General features: G+C 40.4%; 1 protein-coding gene across 2 annotated transcripts in view; it reads right to left on the reverse strand.

The window, feature by feature from the left end:
• phip (pleckstrin homology domain interacting protein) overlaps positions 1–24,793 on the reverse strand; it is a 206,553-nt gene that overhangs the window by 125,282 nt on the left and 56,478 nt on the right. For both annotated transcript variants that reach the window (XM_072553357.1, XM_072553354.1), the window contains exon 8: positions 6,262–6,483. In XM_072553357.1, the coding sequence (XP_072409458.1) occupies positions 6,262–6,483 (222 nt within the window). The remainder of the gene's footprint in view (positions 1–6,261; positions 6,484–24,793) is intronic.

Genomic DNA, 24,793 nt, shown 5'->3' on the forward strand with positions numbered 1-24,793 from the left:
AAGGGGCATGGATAGGATAAATAGACAAAGTCTTTTTCCCTTGGGTCGGGGAGTCTAGAATGAGAGGGCATAGGTTTAGGGTGAGAGGGGAAAGATATAAAAGAGACCTAAGGGGCAACTTTTTCACTCAGACGGTGGTACATGTATGGAATGAGCTGCCAGAGGAAGTGGTAGAGGCTGGTACAATTGCAACATTTAAAAGGCATTTGGGTGGGTATATGAATAGGAAAGGTTTGGAGAGATATGGGCCGGGTGCTGACAGGTGGGACTAGATTGGGTTGGGATATCTGGTCGGCATGGACGGGTTGGACCAAAGGGTCTGTTTCCGTGCTGTACGTCTCTATGACTCTATACCTTTGTTTTCTGTGTAAAACTCTTATTTCGGATCCAGATTCTATTGAGGTAAATATGTAAGCCTGTATTTGATACCCTAATATATTGCTCTCCGGGCAAATATTTGTAAGAACCATAAATTGGTATCCATTATGTTTAAGTATTCTAAGAATTAGAAACATGGGGCCAATTTTCATGTCTACTATATTCCAGACACAAGTACACATAACGTATGATTGACTTCAAAAATGTGGAAAATATTTATTCTGGATACCTGATTGTTTGTTGCACGATTTTATAGAGAAGAAACCACATTACATCTTGAATTCAGGGAAGGGGACTGTGATATACAGAGGAGCCTCGATTATGCGAACGAGATGGGCAGGCACTATTTCACTCGGATAACTGATTATTCGATCAATTGACTCAATGCCTTTCCTCTGGGGCTCGGAGTTTTCTGTTAAGTCCGCACCCCATTCAGGAGGAGGCAGCAGCAGCACACCGCGTGCGAGCCTCTGCCTACCCTCCCCCCATCCACCCCCTTACCCCGTCCAACACCGCCCCTCCATCCAATCCCATCCTGCTCCCCCATGTCAGGCCCCCAACCCCGCCTCCCAACCACACCTGCCCCCAACCCGTCCAACGCTGTCACTAGTCTGTCCCCATTCTCCCCCCCTCCAACCCAGCATCCAACCCCCGTCCGCAGCCCCACCCCTGTCCACTCCTGCTCCCCCGCCAGGGACAGCCAGACTGGACACCAACAACAAGACTACAGCTGCTGCCTTTTTTGGTGGGGGGGGGTTCCTCCAAGTAGTATGCATATATACATATTACTGCATCTTTTTGACAGGTTCCACGTTTGCCCTGTACAGGACAACGTTGGAGAGATTATCGGGGAAGGGGGTAGGGGGTGAGGATACATGCCTGTGTAGAATTCCCCGGAAAGTGTCGGGGGAGAGAGAGGTCAGGAGGTCAGTCATTTGGAGATGATACCTGGGCTCCCATTGATGTCCAGAACTGTTTTCAGCAGCATTTCAGTAAGCTGAGTTCATTTTTAATCATTGTAAACAAAAGGCGCAATCAGTGTTGGAAACAGCTCTTTGATGTAATGTCTCTGTCGGGACCTAGAGATCTCCTTTGGATAACTGATATTCAGATAATTGACATTCCTCTTGCTTGAACAAATTATAAACGAAAAGGACGAGATATTAGTTGGTTTAATGGGAGTAAAATTGGATAAGTTCCCAGGCCCAGATGAGAGGTATCCTAGGCTGTAGTGGAAGGCAAAAGAGGAGATTGCAGAGAACCTAACGTTAATTTTCAAATTCTCTCTGGACACCGGAAAACTGTGACAGGACTGAAGGATAGCTGATGTGGTATCATTATTCAAGTAGTGTGGTGGGGATAAGATGTGGAAACCAAAGAGTTTAACAACGTTGGTAGGGAATCTGCTGGAAAACAATCTGAAATTCAGAATTAATCTCTACTTACAAGGGGCTAGGATTAATCAAGGATAGTCAGCATTGCTTTGTCAGAGTGAAATTATGCCCGACAGTTTGATTGAATTTTCTTTTGAAGAGGTGACTAGATGTATGGATAAGAATAGTTCAGTGGATGTCGTCTACATAAACTTCAATAAGGCTTCTGTCAGGGTTTCACATGGGAGACTGTCAAATTGATAAGACTCCTAAGATCCAGAGCAAATTGGCAAATTGGAGACAAAACTAGCAGGAGGCAGTGGGTGATGGCCAAAGGTTTTTCTATGACTGAAAGCATTCACTGGCATACCACAGGATTTAGTACTGAGTCTTTTTGCTGTTTGTAATTACATGAATGATCTAAATATGAGCATGAAAGTTTTAATCAGCAATTTCACAAGTGACACAAAAGGATTCTATAGATGGGCCCCAATCAGTTGAATAGAACAATGGCAAATGAAATTTGATGCTGAAAAATGTGAGGCAGTGCATCCTGGGAGGACTAATAACGCAAAAGAATGTGTGATGAATGGTAGCATCCCTTAGGAAGTGCTGAGGATCAGAATCAAAATCAGAGACTCAGTGTGCATGCCCACAATCCTTGAAAGTATCAGGACAAGTTAATTGTTAAGGAGGCATGTAGGGTACTCAAAACAAAAGCAGAAAGTGCTGGACAAACTGAGCAGGTCTGGCAACATCTGTAGAGAGAAAAACAGAGTTAACATTTCAAGTGCAGTGATCCTTCTCCAGAACTAAAAATAGCAGGGAAAGGATGGTATTTGTGTTGATGGTAGATTTTAGTGGGTGGGGAGTAGGCAAATAGAGTATAACAATTTTTAATAATTTACACTTCTTGTTAGCAACTGACCCAGCATTTATCTCTCTCTTGACTAAACATCAGTCTCCTCGTTTGCCTGTCCCTTTTGCTCTCTCTCTCTGGGCATTGTCTCCATGTACTTTAATCACTCCCACCTGACCCCAGAAAATTAAAGCTCATACTGTAGGTGGTAACATTTTTACATGGATGAAAGATTTGCTAGCTAACTGGCATAAATGAGTTGTGTTTTTTGGCTGGCAAAGGTAACAATTGGAATCAGTTTTGGGGCCTCACATTTTCATAATTTATATCAATAACTTGGATGAAGGAACCTAAGGGATTGGGTTACTATATTTGCTGTTGACAGAAAGTTAGGGAAAGAAGTAAGCTTAGAAGTAGGGGTGAGGATGCTACAAAAAAAAGAGATAGATAGTTAAGTGAGTGGGAAAAGATCTGTCAAATGGAACATAATGTGGGTAACAGTGAAATTGTCCATTTTGGCGGGAAGAATAAAACAAGTATATAACATGACAAGAGAATGCAGAGCTCAGAGATACAGACAGATCTGGGTGTCCTTCACAAAAGGTTAATATACAGGTACAGCCAAGTAATGAGGAAAGCTAATAGAATGTTACAGTTTATTGATGAATAAAAAATAGGAAGGTTACGCTTCAGTTATACAGGGCATTAGCTAGACCACATTTTGAGCACCGTGTACAGTATTAATTTCCTTATTTAAGTAGGGCCGTAAATAAATTCAAAGTGTGTATTGTTCAAAGACACTTGTAAGATTAATATTTGAAATGGACTGGTTGACTTATGAGGAATGACTGGGCAGGCTATGCTTATAGCCACTGGAGTTTATAAGAATGAGGAGTGATTTGGTTGAAACATATCAGATCCTGAGGGGTCTTGACAAAAATGGATGTGGAAAGGATTTTTACTCTTGTGGGAGAATCTAGAACTTGGATCACGGTTTCAAAATACGGGGGCTACCCAGTTAAGACAATGATGAGAGTATTTGTTTGCATTCAGATGGTCATGAGTTTTTGAACTCTTATTCCAAAGGTGATAGAAGTAGATTCTTTGAATATTTTTAAGGCAGAGGTAGATAGATTATTGGAGAGCAAGAGGTTGTAAAAGTTTTCAGGGCCAGGGAGAAACATGGATTTGAGGTTACAAGCAAACCAATAATGATCTTATTAAATGATGAAACAGACTCAAGGGGCCAAATGGTCTACTTCAGCTCCAACTCATACTTGTGTACAAAAGCACAGAATCGGAACTAATTAAAAATTGATAACCTGAAAAATAAAGGAAAAGTTATGGAAAGCCCTGAGCAATATTTGGTAAAAATAATGAGCTCCTGAGTGGAATGTTTGATGGAATGCACTGAATAGCATCTGACTTGACCCTTAACTTGGTTTTCAAATGGATCAAGACTTCCTCTTGCTATTCCCACAATGCTCCCTTCTCTCAAGGTTTCTTGAGCCCAACCTCAACCCATCCCCTGCCCTGTCAGTCTTTCCTTTCCATATCCAATTCCCACTCTGTACCTCCTCACTTTGGTTTTCCATCCTTTGTTCGATTTACACCACCTCTCTGTTGCCACAGTTTTCCCCTATGCTTTCTCTTTTTGTCTCTTATTCCCATCCTATTTCCTCTCGCTTAGGTTGTACATTCCAGTAACCACTTCTCAACCTCTTCCTAAGACGTTCTTTTTAAATTTCCTATTCTTAAACTCACCTGGATCTCTTCACTGTCATGTCCTTTTCCCTGCCTTGTCATCACTCTACTTCCCCCTCTCTCAGCATTACTTCCTGCTTTTTATACTTATTACCTTACTGCCAATTTGCAGTTATATCAACAACTATATGACACTGCACAGAAGGGCCATTCTGTCTGTCTTGTCAATGCTGACCCAAAGACACCCAGATGCACTCTTTAATCCCAACGTCCTGCACACGGTCCAAAGCCCTGCAGCTTACAGCATTTAAGGTGCAGATTCAGGTACTTCTTTTTTGAGAACAGTTTAGGGACTCGGCCTCGTCCACCCACAGGCAGTGAATTCCAGACAGCTATCACTCTCTACGTAAGAAGATTTCTCTTCACACCCCCTCTAATCCTTCTGCCACTCAGCTTGAATCTAATGACTCCTAGTTTTTGAACTCTCTGCCAAAGGTAACAGGTTCCTCTTGTCTACTCTATTTCTACCCCTTACAATTTTGTATACCTCAATTATGTTATCCCATTTCCGTACCAAGGAAAACAACCGCAACCTCTCCAGTCTCTTCTCAGAGTTACAATTCTTCAGTCCTGGCAATATTTTATTATTAGGTTTTTTTATTAGATTCCCTACAGTGTGGAAACAGGCCCTTCGGTCCAACAAGTCCACACCGACCCTTTGAAGAGCAACCCACCCAGACCCATTCCCCTACATTCACTCCTGACTAATTCACCTAACACTACTGGCAATTTAGCATGGCCAATTCACCTGGCCTGCATATCTTTGGACTGTGGGAGGAAACCGGAGCACCCGGAGGAAACCCACGTAGACACGGGAAGAATGTGCAAACTCCACACAGACAGTTGCCCGAGGTGGGAATGGAACCCGGGTCCCTAGTGCTGTGAGGCAACAGTGCTAACCACTGAGCCATATTCGAGTAAATCTTCTCTGCACTCTCTCCAGAGTAATTATTTCAATCCTGAAATGTGGCGATCAGAACTGCACACAATATTCCAGTTGTAGTCCCATTTTGTTTTATACAGTTTCATCATAATATCCTTACTTTTGTATTCTATATCTCTGCTAATGAAGGACAACATCCCATATGCCTTCTCCACAACCATATCTACCTGCACTGCTACCTTTAGGGACCTGTGTACTTGCATCCCAAAATCTCTCACTTCATCGAGCCATCTCAGTATGCCCCCTTTTATTATTTGACCTCCCTAAATGCATTACCTCACACATATCAAAGTTGAACTCCATATGCTACTTTTTTGCCCACCCCACCAATGCATTTTGGAGCTTACAGCTATACTTTGGGGTATCTGCAAAATGTGTATCATTTTCGAGCTTACAGCTATGCTCAACATGGCCAATTTTTGTGTAAACTGCAGACTTCCCAATTGTGTCCCACACATTCAAGTCCAAATCATTAATTAATAAAATGAACAACAGGGTTCCTAACATCGAGCGCTGCAGAACACCACTCAAAACAGCTTTCCACTCAGAAGGGCAGCCATCAACCATTACCCTTACTTCTTGTTTCTAAGCTAATTTTGGATCCAAGGCCTTATGCGTGGATTGATTCTCCTAGTCCTCGATGCCGCCTGACCAGCTGTGCTCTTCCAGCACAACACTCTTCGACTGTATTGCATTAGTATTATTTTTTTGACCAGTCTGCCACACAGGATCTTATCAACTGACTTACTAAAATCCACGTAGACAACACGCACTGCATGAACCTCATTGATCCTCCTTGTCACTTCCTCAGAGATTTCAATCAAATTTGTAAGGCATGACCTTCCCTTATTGCATCAAAAAAAGTTTTAATTACAATAACCGAACAGATTAATTGCACAAGTTAGCTGTGGTTATCCATTGTATTATTGATGATTTACTTTTACCTGCACAGATGTGATGGATGCAGTGTGGCCCTGCAGAACAGCCAAGGGTGCACATGTCCGAAGGCACCAAACCCGGATGATTTTATCACAGCTGCCTGCAGCAATCATAGTATTTTCATAGTTTACTGCCATGTCTGAGATTTCAGCAGAATGTCCTCGCAAAGTTGCCAGTAGTCTGCCATCATCGGTTGTCCAGATCTTCACCAGACAATCATCAGATCCCTGCATATCAAGTTTGGAAGAATGTTAATGTTTAGCTCGATGATCCCTGCTAATAAAAGCTGCTTTATCAGACAGACTTATTTACTAGGTTTCCAATGATAAGACTTCATACATTTGTGCTTTGCATAGACATACATTATGTTTAATAATATCGTTAAAATTCACATCATTTTAAAATCCTTCCATGGTCTCATCTTTCCCGATCTCTGGACTTTTCACTAGCCCCACCATCACCTAAGCTTTCTGCACATCAATTGGCTTCCAGAGAGTCCCAATTTGATTGATAACTTTTCCTCCAGCTATATGGACCCTAATTTCTGAAAGTTCCTTCCTAAACCTAACTATCTCTCAATCTTTGTTTTTAAATTCACCTTAGAATCAACATTTTTGACCATCTATCCCAATATCCAATTTCGTAGCTGAGTGTCAAATTTGGTTTTATAACAATCCTATGAACTGAAAAATGTTAAATATATTAAATCATATTAAAGGGACCAGATAATACAGATTGAGTTTACTGTTGACTGATGATTGTCATCTGGTAAAATGCAATGGCCATTTTCAAACAAGAGAAAATTTAACAAATTTTCCAATATAATATCACAAAAAAATGTCAAAAATCCATAAAAATGTGCAGTAATTTTATTTATCATTCCTGTGATAAAAGCAATATATTACATGGGCTACATCAGCTATTACCCTGGAGGTACAAGCTCCTTTCATCAAAAAATGAATCAAATAATTTAATTTTCAGTACAAAGTGATATCCTTATTGTTGAAATGAGCAAACAAGTTGTCTCAAAATCATCTTAAAATTCATTCACAGACATTATTTATTGCTCAATCCTAATTGTCCAGAGGGCAACTAAGAATAGTCGGCTTGCGGGTCTCTATGTCAGCTGAGAGGTTTCTTCCCTGAAAGATATGTGTGAACCAGATGGGTTTCTACAGTAATGGCCAGTGGTTGGTTACATGGTCACTATTAGGTCAGCTTTTTATTACGACTCTTTCATCAAATTTAAATATAACTGTCTATCATAATGGGATTCAAATCCATGTCCCTGGAACATTAAGCTAGAGTTCTGGATTACTTCTCTAATGAAATTACGACTCGCTACCACTTCCCCTACACACACTTTCTGCACTAACCTTATCTACTTGGAAATGTAAAATCTGAGAACACATCTTTACATTAAATATGAAATAGACTTTTATCAGTAACACATGGCCTACTTATAATGTAGCTGTAATAGTAACCTCCAAGTGCAAAATTATGTGATTCTTTTAACATTAATAGGCCTGACTGCACCAAATTCAAAATGCACAGGATGTAGACAACTTATCAAGTGATTCAGGAATACTGTGGATTTAGGAATCCCAGGGTTGCAAGTTATGATAAGATCAGATAAATTGTGATTGTGCTTGTTATATATCTATTGTTTTAAAGCCTCTGATTTTACTGAGATAAGCAAGAGTTTAAATAATTTAGCTTTCCTTAGAGCTCCTCTTGTTCAAGGACATATTTTAGTGTTTCACAGAGAAGCAGAGACCACATATTAAAAGGAGAAACATTAGTAAGAGGAAGCAAAAGGATAATGAAAGTGTTTTGACACGATTCGAGGACGGTGATAGTGGAAAAAGTACTTTCAAACAGAATTGTTTCTGAGAAGCTGTTTTGAAAGTCGGAAAGCCAGCGGCAGGAGGGGGAAGATGTGCTAATGATTTCCAGACAAAGAGGTGATAACGATAAATCAAGCAACTGTCAACAGGATGCAACAAGGAGTTATTAAAAATATTTTGGGTATTTGTTTACAGAATATGGGCATCATTGGCTAAAGCTACAGTTACTGCCAATCACTAACTTCTCTGGTCCTCTATCTGGTCTTGTTTTTTTCAATCTTTGGTGTAGTTGTGCACTGCGACCTTTGCCCATTCACCTGGACTTCAAAATCCTTCAAAAAAATTAGGCTACTTCTTTGCGGTCAGTATTTCCATACTCACATAGCTAATTTCTGCGTTGTAACTGCTATGTATCCCATCAGTCCAATTACAGTTGCATCCTCCAGATGAGTAAATCGTTCAATTCAAATTTAAGCACCCAATTCACCAGACCTCAGTCTCTTTTCTCCAAGTGCACTGTTCCCAGTAAATTGAGATTCACATAAGGTGTGTGTGTTTTTTAAACTAAAACTTTCTCAGCCCTACACATAATTGAATGTTAAGAAAGATGATTAACCTTCATGAGCATGGTAAAAATGGCATTCTGAACAATAGCCATGCTGTCACAAACATGTCTGGATTAATTGATTAAAATGATCACAATACTCACAGCCAACATGACAAAACCAATTATTTTTGCAACTTTGAAAATCCACCATATATTTTACTAAGCTATCAGATACAACATCAACTTAGTCCACATTAAATTTTCCTTCACTTACGTATTGAACTATTTAAGAAACCACAAGTATACTATAGTCTATTTCTATTAAATCAAAGTACATACTTACTTGAAAAACAAGTCAAATTATTTAGTAATCTAAACCAAATTTAAATGGCAGCAGAGGAGCTATTTGAACATCATCTATTCAAGCCATTACATAACTCAAATTAAATTAAGAACAGATAATATTTATATTAAAATAAAGTCAGCATTTATCCAAAATTAAGCCCCAATATACATGTATACACACATATACACCATACAATTGCATTCACCAGATAAATATATAGTGTCCAGCTAATCTGATACCGACCTCAACTTATCCTTTGAACCTTAAATGATACATAATTAACTTACTTTTGTTATATTTTTATTTATATGAAGCAAGATTGAGAGACCTATTGTATATACTAGAGTAATAGATGACCTTGTGTTACAGTCAATTCCCAATTTTTTTTTAAGTCAAAAATCCAAAAGTCTTTGCACTTCACACTTGTTCACCATTTAGTGCAAACCTAATTGATCAACTCTTTTCGCACTTACACCATTCGACTTGTCAATCTAAACAGTTCAGCTGCATGATTCACATCCCACCCTTTTACCTGCACCAGCAAGAATTGGGTCTGTCAGAACAGAGCATTTACATCTCGGTCCAGTCCACCATTTTTAAAGATAGTCCTCCTGACTCAGCAAAAATCCAACCATGTGTCTTCAGCAATTTGGACTTTCACTTCAGAATTCCATCCCTAAAACCTCCCTTTCCTATTCATTTGAGGGTCACTTTAAAACATCAATTTGGGGGGATCCAAGATGGCGACGACCCAGCAAGTCTGAGTCTATAGTGCTCTTCCCAAGACTTGGGTAAAGTAGGTCACCCACCCCCACCACACTCACCAAATCATTCATAATAGCTGTTAAATTTAATTAGTTGCTTAGTATTACATTTAAATAGTCTAATATTTAGTAAAAATGACCAAAGGGAAGGGAGCCCGCAGCGCTCAGCAAGCAGGACCCCCTCCTCCACCCTCTCCCTCTTCAGCTGCAGCAGAGGCGTCCACAGCCGCCCGGGAGACTTACCTACAGTAACAAGCCTTGTGGAGATGATCTCCAAACTGGACGCGAAGATCGACGCTTTTATCGAGGAGTCCCGAAATCGATGGGACTCACTCTCAGCCGCGCTGCAAAAGCACAACCAAGACATCCAGGAAATCGAGCGCCAAGTCGAAGGGACGGAGTTAAAGGCCGTGACCTCCGAAACTACAGCGCAATCGGCCGTGGATCAGGTCCAGACTCTTGAACAGAGAGTCCGGACCTTAGAGAATTACATTGACGACCTCGATTATCGAGGTCGTCGGAAAAATATTCGTTTGCTTGGCCTTCCCGAACGGGAAGAGGAAGGCCAGCTTACAGCATTGCTGGAGCAGTGGCTGCCACAGCTTTTAAATATGGAAGTTGGATCAGGCCAGGTAAGGGTAGAATGGGCCTACCGGATCGCAATACGCGGGCCTGGCTTGAACCAGCGCCCACGCCCGGTCCTGTTCCAGCTGCAGAGCTATAGGGAGAGGCAGATACTCCTAGCAGCTTCTAGAAATCTTGGAAAATACCTCCAAGCTATGATCTATAAAGGATCCAAGATCATGTTATTCCAGGACTTTTCCCCAGCTCTGGTTCGAAAGAGGAAGGCATTCGATGAGGCAAAGAAGCGCTTAAGGGACTTAAATATTCAGTACTCCTTACGCTACCCAGCGACGCTACGCTTTAACCATGAAGGATCTGTGTATAACTTCGGATCACCAGAAAAGGCTAAGTAATTAGATTAGATTAGATTACTTACAGTGTGGAAACAGGCCCTTCGGCCCAACAAGTCCACACCGCCCCGCCGAAGCGTAACCCACCCATACCCCTACATCTACATTTACCCCTTACCTAACACTATGGGCAATTTAGCATGGCCAATTCACCTGGCTTGCACATCTCCGGAGCACCCGGAGGAAACCCACGCAGACACGGGGAGAACGTGCAAACTCCACACAGTGAGTCGCCTGAGGCGGGAATTGAACCCGGGTCTCAGGCGCTGTGAGGCAGCAGTGCTAACCACTGTGCCACCGTGCCGCCCACAATTCTTGGACTCTCTTAGATAAACTGTAAGAGATAATAGATGTTGGTTTGCCTTTCCCCCCACTTTGGTCTCTATACCCCCCTTTTTTTCTTACCTTACTGTTTCATATTATCATGGGGAGTGGGGAGAGGGATTTGATTTTCTCCCCCCCCCACCTTGGGGTTGTTTTCTTTTATTATTTTATGTATATATATGTGGGTATGTATGTATATGTATATATGTATATAAGCTGGGGGATTTGGTTAATGTTGGTGGCGGGAGGTGGTTACCTTATTCTATTTTACCTCTGTCTTTAGGAGCGGGGTTGTTTCTCCCTTGTTATTTTGTATGATTATATTTAATTATTATTTGTTGAGGTTGTAATTTTATAGTTATATATTTATATATGGTATTAACATTACCAAATATATCCAGGTGTTGGTGTGGGCGGGGGTAGGGTGCTCACTGTTAACTCTAGCTTTGTATTATATCTGAATTCTCCTCATTTTATTGAGGAGCGCCTGGGTCAAGGATTGGGAGAGGATATGATGGACTTTTGGAGAGGAAGTGACACCCCCTGGGAACAAGGGGGAAAATCTCCACTTAGATACGTTTTATATTTTTTTTATTTAGAAATAGTTTTTATTATACTGGTGTGAGTGTATTAGAGAGCCTTTATTTTTGTAAATTTTATATGCTCTATGCTCGGGATGTTCTAGATAGGGTTTCCCCTCCCGAGGGGTCTCGAATTTGCCCAGATGATTATGGTTGATCAGTCGGTTAAGTGGTGCACCTAGAATGTCAAGGTGAATAATTCTCCAGTCAAAAGGAAGAAAATATTATCAAATCTTAAGAAAGAAAGAGTTGATATAGCTCTCCTACAGGAGACACACCTGTCGGATAAAGAACACTTGAAATTACAACAGGGTGGATTTGATCAGGTCTTTTTTTCTTCTTTTAGCTCAAAAAGCAGGGGAGTTGTTATTCTTGTTTGGAAGAATTTCCCTTTCAAAATCCTAAATCAGATAAAAGACGAATCTGGATGATATATTTTGATCAAAGCCCTCATAAATGGAGAGGAATATGGGATTTTAAATTTGTACAGCCCCCCCGGCACACCCCTTTAAATTTATAACGGAAGCTTTTTCAAAATTGATGGCTTTTGGTGCCCGTCATACAATTATAGGGGGAGACTTTAATTGTATTATGGATCCGGATAGATAGGATTCCCAAGAGTACTGTAGGAGTATCTCCCAGATCTAGACAATTGGTGGATCTGAACAAAGAATTAGGATTAGTAGATGTATGGAGATGTCTTCATCCACAGGGCAGAGATTTTTCTTTTTATTCCAATCCACATAAATGCCATACCAGAATTGATATGTTTTTTGCCCCCTCGATTTTTTTTAAATTCCATATCATCCTGTAAAATAGGTAGTATAGCAATTTCCGACCACGCTGCTGTATATATGGAAACTAAGGCGAGGAACAATGGGACATCCCCTCGGCATTGGCGTATGGACCCCTTCCTAATGAAAGATAGTAAATTTGTAAAGTACTTCTCTCAAGAATTTAAAACTTTTTTAGAAATTAATTCAGGTACGGCTAGCAACCCATCAATGATGTGGGAGACCATCAAAGCTTACACGCGAGGTTTGATCATCTCCTACTCAGTGACCCAGAAAAACTTGAAGGGAGAACAACCGCGTCTGCTCGAAGCTCGCTTAAAAGCAGCTGAAACAGCATATGCTGATTGACCTTCTATTATTAAATTGCAAAGGATTTCGGCTCTTAGGACAGCTCTAAACACTACGCTTACTCAAACGGCTGAGGGGGAAATATTATTTGCAAAACAAAGGTTATATGAATATGGCGACAAACCGGGTAGATACTTAGCATTTCTTGCAGAGAAAAAAAAGGCCCCTCAGACTATTACGTCTATCAAGGAAAGTATGGGTACTTTGACTCATGATCTTTAGAGAATTTTATTCTGAGTTATATAAATCGCAGGATTGTGAAGATAGGACTAGGAGGATGCAGTCATTTTTTAAAAAGCTGACCTTTCCGGGCCTAACTCCGGAACAGGTATTGGTCCTAAATGCTCCTCCAACAGTCCAAGAAATACTTAATGCAATTAGGCAACTTCAGAGCGGTAAGGCACCAGGCCCAGATGGTTTTCAAGCTGAATTTTATAAAGAATTTACAGAAATATTGGCTGGTCCACTTATGGACATGTATAACTATGCATATAGTCAGAGCTGTCTCCCGCCTTCGCTGAAAGAGGCAAATATCTCTCTTATCCTTAAAAAAGGAAAGGATCCAGAAGATTGTACGTCATATAGACCAATATCCTTGCTAAATGTAGACTTTAAAATCCTTTCTAAAACGTTAGCACTGAGACTAGAAAGGGTACTGCCACATTTTATAAAGGTGGATCAGACGGGGTTTATTAAGGGCCGTAGATCATCCAATAATATTAGAAGGGTTTTGAATATGATTCAAGCCTGTCATCAAGGAAAGATACCAGGAGTAGTAGTTTCATTAGACGCGGAAAAAGCATTTGATAGGGTTGAATGGTCATATTTGTTTTACACATTGGAAAGGTTTGGCGTTGGACAGGTGTTTACCAAATGGGTCTCAACATTGTTTAGTGATCCCAAAGCAGTTGTGGTTACCAAAGGATTAGGTTCGGATAGCTTCAGTGTGGGTAGGGGCTGCCGTCAGGGATGTCCTCTCTCACCATTGTTATTTACGCTAATAATTGAACCACTAGCAGAAGCTGTACGAGCTGATCCTAATATAACGGCCCCGTGGATTGGTACAGGTAAACATAAAATTACCCTTTATGCAGATGATGTTCTTCTATTCCTCAGTAATCCTCTGATGTCCGTACCTCGCCTAATCCAAGTTATTGATACATTTAGTGCATTCTCAGGCTATAAAATTAATTTTTCAAAATCGGAGGCTATGCCAATGGGTGGCCTTGCTATGACACCCCTAGTGACGGATCCCTTTTTCCCTTTCGTTGGTCCCTGGAGGGCTTCTTATATTTAGGTATTTTTATTACTCCAGTATTTGGTCATTGTATAAGGCTAATTTTGTGCATTTACTGGAAAGGATAAGGCAGGACCTCCAGCGATGGGGAGACCTTCCAATTTCCTGGTTGGGTAGAATAGCACTAATTAAAATGAATGTTCTGCCCCATCTCCTATATCCTATGAGAATGCTTCCGGTGATGCTGCCGAGGATGGCTCTACGTAAATTATATGGCTGGCTGGGGTTCCTTTATCTGGAATCATAGACGGCCCCTCACTGAGCTGAAGAAGCTACAGCTTCCACAGACAAGGGGAGGACTGGACTTCCCAGATTTTAGGAAATATCAGTTAAGCTCCCTATTAAGTTACATAGCTGATTGGGTCTTGTCTGATCCACAATCAATCTGATTGGACATCGAGGCCTCTCAAGTGAAATACCCACTTATTAACCTCTTATTTTCAGACAAGAGGAAAATAATTACAGATCACTGTAAAAACCCTAAACACAATTAAGGCTTGGAATATAATGCGGCAAAATGAGGATAATTCACATAAAACATCTCCCTATGTACCGATAGTGGGAGCATGGAGATTCCAACCGGGGTTTACAGATGCCACTTTTAAACTCTGGAGATCCAGGGATATCTCATGTTTAGGGGACCTATTTAAAGATGGGGCCCTGATGTCTTTTGAACAGCTGCGTCAGAAATTTGGATTACCTAATGGAGACCTCTTTCGATACTTCCAAATTCGAGATTATATACAGAAGTATACTACATTATTAGATAGTCTTTATAAATCAGATAGAGAATGTAATGTCCTACAACCAGAGGGGGTATCTTCTGTCAGCACTATTTATCATTTACTACATGATGAAGTATCGGGAGATATGGACAAACTGCTTAAAACATGGGATCAGGATTTGGGACTAGAAATCTCTATAAAAACATGGAATGATATTTTGGAAAATGCTAGAAGAATTACTATCTGTAACAGAACCCAGGCTATCCAGCTGAAGATACTTCATAGGGCCCATATAGCACCAGTTCGATTGGCAAAATTTAAGGCAGGAACATCTCCAATGTGTCCCAAATGCAAAATCGAGGTGAGCACTCTTGTACATTGCTTATGGATCTGTCATAAGATCCGTAGATTTTGGACTAAAGTAGCATGTACCCTGACAGAAATTTTAGGAACAGAAATTAAAGTGGACCCTGTATCTCTCCTTTTGGGCTTTTCGAACTTTCCCTCCCTAGACATGTATGGGAAGAGACTATTTTCTATTCTCTCTTCCTGTGCAAGGAAAAATATTTTGGTGAACTGGGTGGCTGAGGGCCCCCCTGGACTTTCAAACTGGTACAGATTAATTATGGAATGTATTCCCCTTGACTTCCTTACAAATATGGTGCACCGAAAGACAGAATTATTCTATAAAATATGACAGCCCTTCTTGAATTACATAAATACAGATATTTCAGCTATCCTAACAAGGGCTTTTATTTAATTGAAATTACAAACCTGGCTGGTCCGGGGCCCCTTAGGAGAGGAATCCCGCACGAATACGGGTTTTATTACATTTGATGTTAACACATTCCGAGCATGTAAGAGACTTAAATATACACTCTGGTTAGTTGTAGGTTAGATTAGTAGAAAGTTGAGTTTTGTTTTTCTTCTTTTTTGGTATTTTTTTTTCTTTTGTTAAATTTTGGCTATTGTATATTTGATTTAATTGTATATCAATGTTTGTATTTGAGAGTTTTGTTTATTTTTGTAAACTTGTAAAAATGTTAAATTTCGAATAAAAATATCTATATAAAAAAAACATCAATTTGACCAAGTACCTTTTAATATATCTGGGTTACACGGTGGCACAGTGGTTAGCACTGCTGCCTCACAGTGCCAGAGACCAGAGTTCAATTCCTGCCTCTAGTGTGGAGTTTGCACATTCTCCCAGTGTCTGCATGGGTTTCCTCCGGGTGCTCCAGTTTCCTCCCACAGTCCAAAAAAAAATGTGCAGGTTAGGTGAATTGGCCATGCTAAATTGCCCGTAGTATTAGGTGAAGGGGTAAATGTAGGGGAATGGGTCTAGGTGGGTTGTGTTTCGGCAGGTCAGTGTAGACTTGTTGGGCCGAAGTGCCTGTTTCCACACTAAGTAATCTAGTCTTCTCATATTTCTGCTGATTTTTACAATGTTATGCCTCTGGGAAGCAACTTTGATGTCTTCTATATTAAAGGCACTTTATAATTGAAAGTTGAAACACCTCGTCATGCTTTTCTCTGTGAAAATTGCTGCATAAATGCAGATCGTTTATTGTTTTTGAATTGCCTGTTTTCATGCCTACACTTGATTTTATCTTCATGTATGAGGAACAATGAAAAAGGAAGGAATCACAACCCTCAAGGCACATTATCAAATCAAGCCTAAATAATAAGTACGATACCATCCGTTGAACAAAAGCATTGCCATGCCGAAAGTATTTGATATTCCTCCCAAGAGTTTAAAGATTAACATACATTAAGTTAAATGCCTCTTATTTATTGCTGTCACCTGTTGTCTATAAATTATGTGATATATAAGCCTGACAATTCATCATGCCATCTTTTTAATTGTCTGCTTCCTATTTTATCTATATGCTAGTTGTGCGCAGATTGATTTGCAGAACTGTGAAGATTATCTTGTGTTCGACAATAATGGCGGTCTTGGATTTTTTTCAGTACAGCCATCAAAATTGCAAAGCATGTCATGAGATTTGCATAATAAATCTTGGAAGCAATGGAAATCACTTCTATTTATACAATGCTCAGTAACCTAAGTTTTAGAAAAAAATGTATTTCGGTACAGAATTTAAAATGAGTCTCAGCTTCATAATAGGCCTCGTAGCCAGCCTGGAAGAAATCTGATGGCATATCTATCTATCAAACCAATTTTAATAAACATAACTGCTCAAGACATTTCTAACTAATCTGTTCAGATGAACTAAAATTTGTTAGATGATTCATACATCAGTTAGCAGACAGTGTCATTAATAACATTAAAGCAATAAGTAAAACAAAGTGTTTTATAAACTTGGACTTAGAAAACGGCTGGGGTGAGGGGGGGGGGGGGGGAAATCAGCTAAGGTTTTCACTTCTGTCCATTACTTCTGCTATGTAGAGTGTGCATGAATGTATGATGAAGGATATCGTAATCGGCACAAGTTAATCCACTGTGCTGCCCCCATCACCCTATGTCAGCTGAGTATCTTGCTCAGTCTTACTTTTTTAGTCTTATCTATTAGCAACTGCTTAATGCTTCCTTCAAAAGAACAAGCAAAACAACTGAATGAAAAAACTGAAAAATGATTAATGAACATATGTTAGCAGGAAATGGTACCCAAACACTTGTTTTGTCAGCTGGCAATATAGAAGATTGTGGCTTCAAATTTGCAAGACAACATGCAAACTGCTTCTATTTCAAAGGCTAAAGATTTAGGTTCCTTGGAGGGTGCAGTGAATGATGAATTCAATTCTTTATTATAAGATCAGGTAATAACTGATTTACCTTAAATAAACATAAGAGATCCTTTGAAATTAATAGTCGGAACAATTCAGGTAGATTGTTTTCGTAGTTCAGACTAGGATATCAGGGTGAGAGGTCATCCCTATAAAATTCATGACAGGAATTAGCCAGATGTCAAGAAGTGCTTCTTTCCACAAGAGAGCCATCACCGCTGTAAACATACTGCCAGGGATGAATATGAGCCTGTTACAATCCTTTAAAAGGGAACTTGGCAAGCTTCTGAGAAAAAGTGAGATCACCTCCTCCCACCCTGCCCCCTGTAAAAACGCCATCCCATATTCCCAATTCCTTCGCCTTCACCTCATCTGCTCCCAGCAGGACCAATTCCAATACCGAACAACTCAGATGGCCTCCTTCTTCAAAGACCGCAATTTCCCCTCAGACATGGTTGACGATGCTCTCCACCGCAACTCCTCCACTTCCCACTCTTCCACCCTTGAACCCCACCCCTCCAATCGCCACCAGGACAGAACCCCATTGGTCCTCACCTACCACCCCGCCAACCTCCAGATACATCGTATCATCCTTCGTCATTTCCGCCACCTCCAAACAGACCCCACCACCAGGGATATATTTCCCTCCCCACCCCTATCAGCGTTCCGGAAAGACCACTCCCTCCACGACTCCCTCATCAGATCCACACCCCCCCCCCCCCCCACTAACCCAACCTCCACTCCCGCTACCTTCCCCTGCAACCACAAGAAATGCAAAACTTGCGCCCACACCTCCCCCCTCACTTCCCTCCAAGGCCCCAAGGGATCCTTCCATATCCATCACAAATTCACCTGCACCTTCACACACATCATTTACTGCATCCGCTGCACCCGATGTGGCCTCCTATACATTGGGGAGACAGACCGCCTACTTGTGGAACGTTTCAGAGAACACCTCTGGGACACCTGCACCAACCAACCCAACCGCCCCATGGCTAAACACTTTAACTCCCCCTCCCACTCCGCCAAGGACGTGCAGGTTCTTGGCCTCCTCCATCGCCAGAGCATGGCAACATGACGCCTGGAGGAAGAGCGCCTCATCTTCTGCCTAGGAACCCTCCAACCACAAGGGACGAATGCAGATTTCTCCAGCTTTCTCATTTCCCCTCCCCCCACCTTTTCTCAGTCCCAACCCTCAGACTCAGCACCACCTCCTTGACCTGCAATCTTCTTCTCGACCTCTCCGCCCCCAACCCCTCTCTGGCGTATCACCCTCACGTTAACCTTCCACCTAACGTATTCCCAACGCCCCTCCCCCAAGTCCCTCCTCCCTACCTTTTATCTTAGCCTGCTTGGCACACCCTCCTCATTGCTGAAGAAGGGCTTATGCCCGAAATGTTGATTCTCCTGTTCCTTTGATACTGCCTGACCTGCTGTGTTTTTCCAGCAACACATTAAGCTTCTGAGAGAAGACAATATAACCCAAACAGGAGAGTGAATTTCTCGATAGATGTAATTATTCTGAGTCATGGACTATAACAGTCTGGGAAGTTTCTTGACTTTCCTTAGGAAATCAAAAAGGAGTTTACCAAAGTTCTGCAGAATTGACTGTTTCTTTCCATCTCCTTCCATAAAAAAAGTCATAATAATGGATTGGATAACTACAATACCATAGTTGCATTGACAACTTGAAAGGGGCTTTCTTTACTTTTTTTCAGATGTTCATAGTAATCACTCGAGACAGCTTTCACTCTTTTATAATTTCATTTCTTTTCAAGGGGAAGGATAAAATACTGGAGAAGTCTACTTCGCCAATTAAACCCAATGAAGCACATCTGAAACAATACACAGTTTGTTGCAGCTTTTTGACTTGCACTCTGAAGGACAATTTACAATATCAATTCAAGGGGAAAAACAATATTTATATTTCATGAGAGAAGAGTACTGATTATTTGGCAAGTGAACTGTGGTAGTGGTATTGGTACAGTGAACTGCAATAAGTGATGATTGACAGTAACGACCAGGCAAATTTTAATTTAACTTTTAAACCAGGCAAATTGACTCTGGTATGGGGAGGGATCTGCCTTGAGAAAGGAGCCAATGAACGGCTGTCAGATACCTTGTTGAATTGAACAGATACAATACAGCATGAGTGGTATGGGTAGGGTGAACAGCCAAGGTCTTTTTCCCAGGGTAGTGGAGTCCAAAACTAGATGGTATAGGTTCAAGGTGAGAGGGAAAAGATATAAAAGGGACCGGAAGGGCAACTTTTTCACGCAGAGGCTAGTGCATGTATGGAATGAACTGCCAGAGGAAGTGGTGGAGGCTGGTACAATTATAACATTTAAAAGGAATCTGGATGGACACATTGATAGGAAGGATTTAGGGAGATATGGGCCAAATATTGGAAATTGGGACTAGATTAATTGACAACCTCTGGTCAGCATGGATGAGTTGGACCAAAGGGTCTGTTTCCATGCCATATATCTCTATGATTCTACATAACTCATGCAATCAATTCCTTTGTATGTCTTTGAGGGAAATTGAAATAAAGAATATCAGGTAATAATACTACAACAACCTGTTTTCACAAAGCACTTTTAACATGTACAACCAAAGCAGAAAAAAACTTCTCAACTTCAACAGCTTCCTTTACAAACCACAATCGCAAACAGCCCCTTCTATTGCACAGGTTTCCTAAATGCTGAATAATATTGTGAATGTGTAGTTATTTGGTAGGACAGAAGGTGAAAAAAAAATGTTTGTTGAAGCTTTTCTTCTTGCACTCACCAGGACAATTCACAACAAATACCACTGCAAAACCAAAACAATTATACGGAATGAGAGGATGTGTAATGATTAGTTAGCAAGTGGCAGAAGGGCAAGCTGAAGAGCTTTGGCAAAATGTGTATTTTTGTTCAAGAATGTTCGTGCTGTACAGCTAAGTCATATTATTGACAGTTGACCACTGTGGGCCTCCACACACTAATGGCTGGGTTAGCACTGCCATTAACCAATACAACTAATTAAATTGAGATGCTTTCATTCCATGTCTGGGCCCAATTGAAACTGAGGTCCTGCACTGATAGCGCAGTCTGCTCATAAAGTGTGCCAACAACTGCATGCGTTATTTGATTTCCAAGCATTTAACTGTTCAAAAATTTGTTTGTAATCGTATCTTTCACAGTTGTACATGTGTACTGTAGAACACATCAAGTACAATAAGTAGGGCTGGAAAAAGTCAGATGGTGACATAGGCAATGCTAAAACCTTTTGAGGGGTGAGATGACATTGGACAAAATTATCTTTTCCCATTCTGCCCTTCAATCCCAAAATGGTCTACTGATTTAAAACAATCAATTGAAAAGTAACCTGAAATCAGCATCACTTAAAATACTTGAAACATACCGTAGTTAATCTATAACAGTTGAATATTTATAGAAAGAAGTCTGTGTATATTGGTCAAATGAGTATGCTCCTGTCAAATGACAGAAAATGTTTTTTCAATTGTTGTTATGAATATCAAATACAATATATATTAGATGGTCAGGTAGTGTCCAATCAGAATGGTGCCTTTCATTCTTGCTTTGAACATTCGTGTGTGAACATCAGGCTCAACCCTCACTGAAATTAAATTATTCACACTACAGCTTTTTGTTTTCCCTACGGTTGTGGAAAACATGGTCTCAGACTTGGATAGCTAAAACAAAATAGGTGGACCAGTCCACCCCACAGCTGATTATCCTAGATATTGTAAAGTCCACAGCTTAGGCCATTCTGCATCATCAGCTGAATGCATTGCCTCACCCTGGTAACAGATTATCTGCAAATCTGAAATAATAATTCATTTTGTTATCCTTACTAGGGTCAGGGTGAGGCAACAATTATGGGGCAGGAATGAAAATGGGGCAAGAATGAAAACGGGGCTTTTCTTTATTTTAAATTCATCCATGAGTTATGTGCATCATTGCCAAGGCCACTATTTAATGTCCATCTATAATTCCCCCTAGGAAGGAGGTAGTGAATGACTGCCTTGAACTCTTGCAATCTATGTGTTGGAAGTACACCCACAGCGCAGTTAGGGAGGTAGCTGCAGAACGTTGATACAGTGACAGTGAAAGAACAGCCATCTAATTTCCCACTCAGGATGGTGTGTGAATTGAAGGGGAACTTGCAGGTGCGGGTGTTCCTACTAGGTGTCTGCTATCCTAGCCCTTCTGGGTTGTGGAGGTCACAAATTGAATCATGCTGCTGAAAGAGCCTTGGTAAATTGATGCTGTACATCTTGTACATTTTATACATGTTGCCATTGCGTGTCGGTGGTGGAGGCAGTGAACATTTAAGGTGGTAGATCAGTGCCAATCAAATTGACTGCTTTTTCCTAAGTTCTTCACGTCCAAAGCTGCAATCATCCAGGCAACCACAGATTATTTCATCACATTTCAAATTGTACGTTGTACATGATGTACAGGCTTTGGGGATTCTGAAATTATGTTATTTGCTGCAGAATTCTCAGCCTCTGACCTGCTCCTGTAGCCATACTGTTCAAACTGTTGCTTAAAAAATGCTTTATAATTCATATTGCTTGGCAGAATTGGTGTTTGAAGGATTACAGAAAAGGAACTTATTTAGTAGAAACATCTCGAGTTGCTTCTTTGCAAGAGGTCATTAGAAGTTCATTGTGGATATTGGCCTTTTTCTTAAAAAAAAGATTTCCTGTAAATCACATGACTGGTAATAACTGCTTGCTTTGCTATAGCATGCTTTTGCAGTTGCTTTGAACTGCTTGGAGAGGTCTCTGTGGAGAAATTTTTTTTTAGATCTTCAGGAAAATTAATTGTCCTGTTCCATTTGTGTTTGGACCAAGGCAGCATTGGTAGAATCCAAACTAGTATCAAGTCACTGTTGAGCTGGTGCCAACTTACACATTGCTATATGAACACCTATTAATTTGTTGTTGATTGAGAGTTAATTGGCCGAATTAGATTAAAATTATAATAATAGTGGCATGCTCATGGTTTAGTGACTCTCTGGCTTACGTAGCTATGTCATCACAGACAATAGTAACATAATGTAAAACTAACAGGAGTTGCTATATCTACTGCATTCAACAGCAACTTCAATAGTCATTTACTTAGTAATTACCAGTGTCATAATCTTTGCATTGTTTTTTACTGAAACCTAACTGTGAAAAATATTAATCAGTTTCTCTAACATAATCTTTTAATTTGTGAAACATACATGTAAGCAGAGGCAGAACACTTTTTCTCTATTTTTTCATTTATTGTGACAGTTTTGGGGTGGCACAGTGGCTCACACTGCTGCCTCACAGCACCAGGGTCCCAGGTTCAATTTCAGCCTTGGGCGACTGTATGTGTGGAGTTTGCACATTCTCCCCATGTCCTCCCACAATCCAAAGATGTGTAGGTCAGGTGAATTGGCCATGATAAATTGCCCACAGTGTTAGGTATATTAGCCAGAGGGAAATAGGTCTGGGTGGGTTGCTCCTCTGAGAGTCGGTGTGGACTTGTTGGGCCAAAGGGCCTTTTTCCACACTGTAGGGAATCTAATCTAATCTAATAAAATCATAATGACCACAGGTAAAAACACAGATGCACATACACAAAATTAAAAAGCAAAGTGATTAGTGAATGTCATTTCTGAACAAATTTCAAAAACACTGGTGCCCATTTTAAATGGTTGGTTTTAAAAGCCACAAGGCAAGAAAGCTCACCTATAATTAAGCAGAGTTTTCTACCTAACGGAAAAAGTTGACATTTTCCAACCAGCAAATATGTATGATTTTAATTTCTTATTTTGCTTCTGGCATTTAGATGTTTAAAATATTTTAACTGATTTTTATTCCACTCACCTATCTAGCGACGTAATTAAATGAACATTTGGAATCAAAATGTTGACTTGCAGCATTTAACATACAAAATTAATACAATTTTTTTATTTTATTTAAGATTGATGTTATTTAGATGGTGAGAGTATTTTTGTGCTTGTTATGGTTACGGATCCAGGGACCAGAAAATTAATAGGATTCCATTCAACGCTTTAAGGGTGGCACAGTGGCTAAGTGGTTAGCGTTGCTGCCTCACAGTGCCAGGGACTTGGGTTCAATTCCCGCTTTGAGCATTGTCTGAATGCAGCTTATACATTCTCCCTGTGTCTGCATGGATTACTAGGAGAAAGTGCAGACTGCAGATGCTGGAGATCAGAGTTGCGAGTGTGGTGCTGGAAATGTACAGCAGGTCAGGCAGCGTCTGAGGAGCAGGAGAATCTTGCCCGATACATCGATTCCCCTGCTCCTCAGATGCTGCCTGACCTGCTATACTTTTCCAGCACCATACTCTAGACTCTGCATGGATTACACCAGGTGCTCAGATTTCCTCCCATAGTCCAATGATGCATAAGTTAGGTGGATTAGCCATGGTAAATACGGGTTTACAGAGATCGAGTAGGGGGGTTGACTAGAATGCTCTCTGAAGGGTTAATGCAGACTTAATGGGCTGAATGACCTTTTTCTGCACTTTGGGGAATTTATGATTTTATAAGTGTTAGCATCAAGTACTCTCACTCTGTTGATAATACAACCTAAATGCAAGGGGGTATGGTCTACCCTTCTACCCTGCTCTCATAATACATTTTGTCAAACTTCCAGAAGAGCATCCTTCACACAATCAGTGAGGCACATCCACTTTTCATAAATATCCTGTGACTTTTGATGAATTTGGGCGACATTAAAAAAGCTAATACTGAAGCAGAAACAGCAATTTTCTCATTTGTAAGCAAGTTAGACAAAAATGACAAAAACGTGAACCAGGATACAAAAAACAGTTAGGTAAAAACATATTGTTGTCACATTCGTTGTAACACTAAACAGAATAATATCATTAAAATAGAATACTTTTTTCTTCTCACAATACCTACTATCAACTGATGGCAATATAAAGTAACAGTGCAACATAATACTAAATTTGGGATCAACAGGTTTCAGTAGATTTTAAGAACAAAGAAAAATGAACCCAAAGCACCTTTTTTTAAAAACAGTGTATGTCTGAACTCTCTCTATAGCCCCAACTGTCCATTGTCCATTCGTCACAACAGTTCCTAACATTGTACAATTTTATGTTTTCTCTAAATTAAATTTTAATTAAAAAATCCATCAACCAGATTTCTTCAGTAAACTCAATTTTTTGGCGTGTTGTGAACAAAAAATTTATTCAATGACATTCT

Source organism: Chiloscyllium punctatum, chromosome 3, assembly GCF_047496795.1.
Source record: "Chiloscyllium punctatum isolate Juve2018m chromosome 3, sChiPun1.3, whole genome shotgun sequence".
NCBI classification, from domain to species: Eukaryota; Metazoa; Chordata; class Chondrichthyes; order Orectolobiformes; family Hemiscylliidae; genus Chiloscyllium; species Chiloscyllium punctatum.